We start from the raw sequence: 7,846 nt of genomic DNA, 5'->3' as shown, positions 1-7,846 counted from the left end.
CTCTACGATGATGGTGTTCTCGTCACTGAAATTAATGTTCAAAAAATTTATAGATTGACCATTGTTATCTACTAGATTGTTGTTTAAATTTAGTTGTGTGGAAACCAATTTAATGCACTGACACCTCTAAAGACAATCCACTGAAAAAAGGAGAGAAAATAGTTTGAACTAAATCCTATAAAAATTGGAGTTGTTCTTTTAGAAAGGATAAAAGGTGGCGCAAAAAGAGTTACTACTGTATTTCAAAGGTAGGTAGTATTTTAGGGCATCTTTTTGGTCGACCAACTATTTTTCTTAGAGCACAATTCACAATAAAATTCATAATCAGAAGAAACCAATCAAAAAACTTGAAATCGTGAAGCCTAAAGATGGTTTAAATTTCAAAGATTTAGCCTAATTAATTGGGGATTTTGGAATTGAAAGGGGTTCAATTATGCTCTATCGTTAAACAGCAAATTAACACTTGTACATAGCATATTGTTAGAAGAACATCAGACCATGTCAAACACTTTCCTTCGCATGGAGTAAAGTTCCCGGTTACAAGCTAGAAAACGCCTAAAAGATGTTTTCCGAGTTCTACATCCGAAAACTAGAAAAACAACTGTTAAGAAGTCACGAGCGAGAATAACATAAAGTTTTTTCAATTGTATAGATACTAACTTGTAAGTTCTTGAGGATTGTGGCCGTAGACATTGGCTTCATGAATTCTGTTAAGTGGTAATGGAGCCTTGGCGATCCTTTTCCTCAAGTAGTGTACAATTAGCTCTTCATCAGTGGGGCAAAACCTGTAACCGCGAGGCATAGAATCCAGAAAATTCTGTGAATTTTCGTGGAGAATTATGCTGATCATTGAGGAGATACAGCGGGTGTTGATGTTGCAGTGGCTGCTGCTGTTGGCCCTGCAAGGGCGGCCAGTGGTGGTGGAGGAGGTGATCATGGAGGAGGTATGGCTGCTCCTCCCTCTGCTGCTGGTGATTATCCATGCTTGTTGAATGTTGAAGAGGCTTCTTTTGCCGGGACGCAATTACCTAAAATAAGCGCCAAATAAGGTATATATATTTTTTTGTCGTTGGTGTGCCAACCTGGCACTAAATGTCCGGTACATCCGTACAAGTGGGTCGGGTATAGACTTAGTTACGTAAACTTGCTCCAGTTCCAGTACAATTCTACTTCTTCTTCTATTTCTACCCGAATTATACTCAATTATTTTGAAATTTTGGATAACAATAAGAACATTCTTCCATGCCGCTTGTCTATATATCATAATTTTTATAATTTAATACCTAAGGTAATAAAGTTTTAATAAATTTATAATCTAAGACAAAAGAATAAGAGTCAAAGTTGTCTTAATGTAGCATAATGTTTGAAAATTATAGTAATTTAATCCATATTTTTCGTTCCGTAACTTTTAAATATTGTTAGTCCACGTATAGATTTATGAATTAATCTACTATATATTGGCACTTTCACTATTGGATGCGTGATACACAATTTAAATTTAAATTAACCCAAATTTTATATATGTGTCATGTATTCAACCGTGATAATGTACACATTGTTAGTGTATATAAGATTAACTCTAGATTTATACATATTTTTTTTGTCTAACTTATGGTTTTTATGTTAAACTTTAATCATATGGGTCCATGTCTGTATTACATCCATCCCATATAGGTCCATACCCGTATTATATCCATCCCATATTTTACTAACTATGCTTATCACTATATTGTTGAAACTTAACATCACACTTGTGAAGCTTACCCATAATATTCATGAAAATAATTTTAAGTTTTTATGGACAAATAGTATGTAAATGGCTAAAACTATAATTTTATAATAATCTTAAATTTACATACCATAATCCAGTGTATATTGCTTCTTGTTTTGAAATTTGCACTAACTTCACTATTCCTATTATTATTATTGGTAAAAATGCTCCAATTTAAAGCACAATAAAATCAAATTTTGTGGCCTTTCTAATATAGCGGTTATTTTTACTAGAAAATTAGTAAATCTTGCTTACATTACACAGATTCTATGCTTTTTCACCAATATAATCAAAAGAATTTTATACCTTGACAAAACAAATAGAAAAAATGACGACACCATGAGTATAATGGTGTGCAACTGCCATACATGTCACATTATGAGTTTAGGCATGATTTGTATAAATAATAACTAATCTAATAATTGGTTGACATGCGATGCATATGACAGGTTAGGGGATTTCACTTGCAACATGAAAATGAAAATGTGATTCTTTTTAAAGAAGATCAATAGTAGTTTTCTATAAATGGAAATATATTGTAGCATATACCACTTATGCATTGAAGGAATTTGTAGTTTGAATCCTAGCAATTGAGTACCTATTGCTTTTTAGTTTTTTAAGTACCTATTATTTATTTCATTACAAAGTTTAAATATTTACATCCAGATAGAGTAATGCTAATGACACTTCAATTATTGTTAAAACACTAAGTTTACCTTTATAAAAGTTGGTCAAGAAAATGAAGTGTCAATGACAACAATTGTTAAACTAAAACAATTTTTTTTTCTTTTGGGAAAATCAATAACTACTTTCCCAAGTATTTCACTTTTATGTTTTAAAAAATCTCAACCTGTTAATTAAATTCAAAATGTTGCTATTATAAAAAATATTCCTCCTCGAATTAACATCAATGAGTAGATGTGAGATATAAATGTGGTAAAATATCTCTCATACACATGTCATGGATTTTTGAAATTTTCAACAAAAAATGATTTTGTTGTTAAAATAACATGGTAATCTGTTGTGGTAATTATTTGAGGATTCTTTTGTACATGAAATGAATTTAATTTAAATTACACAATAGATTATACGGGCATGTGAATTTTTTTATTGGTTGAGGTAATTAATATCTTTTTATTGAACCGTTAGTGGTGATTGCTAGTCAAGGGTGAAACTACAATAAAAAATAAAGTTAGTGAGAAAAGTGCAAATGGCTGGGGGTTTTAGTGCTTAAAACAAAAAAAAAAAGGATCAAATTTTATAGTCATTTTGCCTCCAAAACTAACAATCAAATTTAATGGAGTATGTTAATTAAAGTTAAAAGACATGTTTAGCCCTTAAAATTATTATCACTTTATCCCCTTAAACTATAACCTTATTATCAATTTACCCCATAGAGTTATTTTTTAGACAATTTATCTCACCATTAAATTAACTTAGTAAGTTAAAGAATTTTAGAAGAAAGTACCATCCTCTCTGTATAATAAAAATAATAAAAAATTTAGAGTGACTATTCTCCTTTTTAGATCAAGAAAAAAAAATCAAAGTGTTAATCTCTTTCTTCTTGGCAATTTTATTAATATTGAAAAAAATAGAAAGATAGGGAGGGGAAGGGGAGAGGGAGATAGAGAGAGAGAGAGAGAGAGCTCAATTCTTTTTTTTTAAATACAAATAAGAAAGAATTAAATACTTTTATTATATAAAAATTATTTCACTTTTCTGTTTACGACCAAATTCCAATCCTAATTCCGACAACCTTAAAGTAATATGATAATGCTAGACTCTTCTTTATTTTCTTTCTTTGCAAAATCCAATTTTCTGTCTCATTCTTTCCTATCTTCTTTCTTTTCCAAATATTAATAAGTGTGAAAAAAAATATGAGAAAACCATTTTATTTTTATGTTTTTGGATCTCATAAAGTTAAAAAAAAGGAAGAATTACCATTTCAATTTTTTTATTTTTAATTATATACAAAAAAGAGTAAATATATTAAAAAATTTTTGACCATTCTAGTTAGATTAACGATGAGATAAAATGCCTAAAAAATAATGTTAGAAATTAAAACGATTGTATCACTATAATTTTAAGGGATAAAGTGATAATAATAATAATGTGATAATGCTATAAAATAACGGAATATTTTTGTCTAAAATTTCTTAACATGTTGAATTGAATTACTTATGGGGTGAAATGACTAAAAGATAATGTTAGGGGTAAAATTGATAGTAGTAATATAGTTTAAAGGGATAAAGTGATAATAACCCAAAAAAAATTAAGCTTGATATGTATTTTAATCAAGATTTTAACAAAACTACTAGGGGAGGCACCTATTAAATCTACTAATGGAGATTTGATTGAGGGATCTGCTTCCGAAATTTATTCTCATCACCGTACCCAGGTACGGCCACGTGCTCGCTATTCTTGGAGTTGGTATTTTAAGGATGATGTTTTTACCCGATCTTCAACATTGCCAAAAACTTCTAACCATAACCAGTAAAATGCTTTCATATCAATTATGAGATTAGTTATCAATTGGGATCAATACGTCGGTTCCTTTACACTGCCATGCATCCATTCTCATGAGACATCCCATGTTTATTAATTTGACATTCAATTAATGTCTCACTCAAATTCAGATAAGTGAAGCAAATGATCTACACATGCTTATATAGTTCATTAGAGGATGCCGTTAGAATAAAGAAACTCCAGATCCAATCTCAAGTGCCAAGCAAGACCTTGAAAGTACTTTGAAGGTATTTGAGTATCAAGAACTGAAATAAGAACAGATAAATGAATATATAGGGTCAGTTGTTCGAGACATATAAAGTGGGATTAAGGAAATGATGCTTCGTCATGTGGGATATCCAGGGATTCAAAGTACATAGTACAAATCACGCCAACCTATGAAGACTTCAGCCCCCTTTGGAAATGGAATTGCAGAGTGCGTGCATTCTCATTTGCTTTTATCCTGCCTCACATTGGCAGTTTCACCTGGATATGACTTCTGTTAATCTCCGCGGAGCATCTAATTGGGCACAGGTGATTAATACGATTCGTTCATTGGTAGAGGTACACTTGTCTTACTGTCAACTTGACCGCATTTCTCCCCTGATGGAAACCAATCTTTCTTCTCTTACTGTCCTTGATCTTTCACACAATGAAATATCCTTCATGCCCAGATGGATATTTAGTCTTGGTGCGCTAGTCTCCCTTGATTTGAGATACAATCAATTTCAGGCGCCATGGCCAGAAGGTCCCTGGAACTTGACTTCTCTCCATTTCTTGCATTTGCCTCAAAACATCCTAAATGGGTCATTACCCCTGGAGATTTTAGATCTAAGTAATCTCGTTTTACTTGATTTATCCAAGAACGAGATCAACGATCTAGTTCCAACTGCTAGTAGCAACCTGACAAACCTCCAACATTTTGACATGTCGGACGACAAGCTGAATTCCAGCATACCTAGCTGGTTGTACGAGTCCAGACAGATAAATTTTCTGAATCTTGCGCGCAACTGGCTGCAAGGCGTAATCTTGGAAGACATAGCAAACCTGAGCTCCATAGTCGAGCTGGACTTGACTGCCAATCAACTTACCGGAACAATCCCTAAGAAGATAGGAAACCCGTGTAACATAAGTTTCATAAGTATGTCAAAAAACAAACTCGAGGGACGAATATCAGATTTGATTGATGGTATGTCGGTCTGCTCTTCTTATGCTCTCAAATTCTTATATCTGGACAATAATCAGCTCTCTGGCCAATTAACTGATAATCTTGGATATTTTCAAAATCTTGAGCAGCTTAACCTTGGTTCCAACTCCATATCTGGTCCAATTCCTTCCAACATAGGGTTCTTGTCCTTCTTGGAAACAATGCTTTAGGGAGATAACCAAATAAATGGAACTCTCCCTCCTAGTCTTGGAAAACTTTTCAGGTTAAAAGAGCTAGACATTTCTCGAAATATGATGGAAGGCATTGTGACTCAGAGTCAATTTGAGAATCTCACCAACTTAAGGTACTTGAAGGCGCCTGGAAATTCCTTGACTTTAGAAGTAGATCCCAGTTGGGTTTCTCTGGCCCAGTTTTTATGTCTTGATTTGAGTTCTTGGAAATTAGGTCCTCAGTTTCCCAATTGGCTCCGTTTACAAAAGAAGATAAATTATCTGGATTTATCCTCTACTGGAATCTCAGGTGCTATTCCTCCGTGGCTTTGGAACATGAGTACAGCATTTGATTACTTGGACCTTTCCCATAACCAGCTAAGTGGTGGTATTTCAAATATTTGCTGTATAAATAAAGTGCACCTGAGCTCAAACCAATTCACTGGCCCATTACCTTCTACAACTCCTGATCGCATGTTTACTTTAGACCTCTCCAATAATTCCATTTCTGGAGGTCTCTCTCACTTCCAGTGTCATGGAGTTCGCCCAAATGGAAAAAGTACGATAGAGGTTCTTGATCTTGGAGAAAATCTTCTTTCGGGTAAAATTCCTGATTGTTGGATGAATTGGACAGTTCTAGGCTTCATTAGTTTGTCAAACAATAATCTAAGTGGAAGTATCCCAATGTCCATCGGATATTTGAGTACTCTGCTCTCTTTGCACTTGGGCAACAACAATCTCTCTGGTGGTATTCCTTCTTCCCTGGATAATTGTACAGAACTAATTACAATTGACGTTGCAGGAAACAAATTAGGTGGGAAGTTACCAACTTGGCTTGGTCCTAGTCTTTCCAAATTGAGGATTCTCATCCTGCGCTCTAACAAGTTTCATGGTGAAATTCCTCCCGAACTATGCCACCTGTCTTCCCTGCGAGCCTTAGATGTTTCCAACAACGATTTTGTCGGTGTGATCCCGAGTTGTTTCAAGAACTTTACCTCCATGGCAACAGAAGAGAGTGTTTACTTGCGCAATAATGAGACAACTTACTTCTATTCTGGTTACCCAGAGAGTGCACAATTGGCAATTAAAGGAAATGTATACGAATATAACTGGATTCTTGGACTTTTCTGCAGCATTGACCTCTCAAACAACAATTTTTCTGGCAAGATCCCTCTTGAACTAACCAATCTTTTGGGGTTGAAATCTTTGAATCTGTCCGGCAATCAACTGGAGGAATGATTCCAAGCAACATCGGCCAAATGGGACGACTGGAATCTCTTGATCTATCAAGAAATCATCTCTCTGGGACAATTCCTTCTAGCATTTCAAAACTATCCTCCTTGGGTTTCTTGAATTTGTCTTTCAATAACTTGTCAGGGAAAATTCCGTCAAGTACACAAATGCTAAGTTTTGATGCTTCTTCCTTTGCTGGTAACCAACTTTGCGGCCGCCCCCTGACAGTGCATTGTGGCAGCAGCAGCACTGATGGTGTGACTGTAATCAAAGAAGAAAGTGTCGAAACTGCTGTGGATTATTGGCTTTATATCTGCATTGGTGTGGGGTTTGTGATCGGCTTTTGGGCTGTTTCTTTTACTCTAATACTGAAGAAGTCATGGAGATACGCCTATTTCCGCTTTGTGGATGAAGCTTGGTACAGGTTACAGGAACACTTTTTCTCTATTAGATTCATGTTAAAATAGCAAACAACTGTCTTGTCACCTGCATCATGATGTAAACGAGTTGTTCCGCTATTTATATATTTTCTCATACCCAATTTACAGAGTGATTACCCCTCTGCAGTAATAAAAATGTTTCTTAACCATGTCATGCAATAAGAGGCCACTCTTCCAGTTTGTGACATTTATACATCCCTTTTCTCATTTTCAAAAGTTTTATTCCATCACATTCATGATATTGGCTTGTTGACAGATTCCAAGAATAAGGTTTGACTAAGTAGGAAAAAAATTGAGACATAAAATTATGAAATTTCAGACAATGGATTTTTGACATTTTTTGTGTCTACGGAGGAAGAAGTAAAACAAGAAATTAGGGCCACCATCCATGCAAATTATGTTAGTCTCCATATATTATTGATAAACTTTTAGTTTTACCCCCATTAAATTTTTGAAAACTATCCCCAATGCAAATTATGTTAGTCTCCATATACAAATTGTGTTATTACACGTCCTTGAA

At 34.2% G+C, this 7,846-nt stretch overlaps 2 protein-coding genes across 2 annotated transcripts; both read left to right on the top strand.

Annotated features, from left to right (window-relative positions):
* Positions 1-5,734: 5,734 nt before the first annotated feature.
* LOC113773759 (receptor-like protein EIX1) lies at positions 5,735-6,892 on the top strand. The gene has a single exon (XM_027318376.1). The coding sequence runs from the start codon at positions 5,735-5,737 to the stop codon at positions 6,890-6,892; it is 1,158 nt and encodes a 385-aa protein (XP_027174177.1).
* Positions 6,893-6,912: 20 nt separating this feature from the next.
* On the top strand, positions 6,913-7,353 carry LOC113773758 (receptor-like protein EIX2). Its single transcript, XM_027318375.1, has one exon. It carries the CDS (start codon positions 6,913-6,915, stop codon positions 7,351-7,353), a length of 441 nt encoding a protein of 146 aa, XP_027174176.1.
* Positions 7,354-7,846: the final 493 nt, after the last annotated feature.

This window comes from Coffea eugenioides, chromosome 6 (assembly GCF_003713205.1).
Source record: "Coffea eugenioides isolate CCC68of chromosome 6, Ceug_1.0, whole genome shotgun sequence".
In the NCBI taxonomy this organism is placed as follows: Eukaryota; Viridiplantae; Streptophyta; class Magnoliopsida; order Gentianales; family Rubiaceae; genus Coffea; species Coffea eugenioides.
Note: the sequence above shows the minus strand (reverse complement) of the source record. Positions and strands in the feature narration are given on the sequence as shown.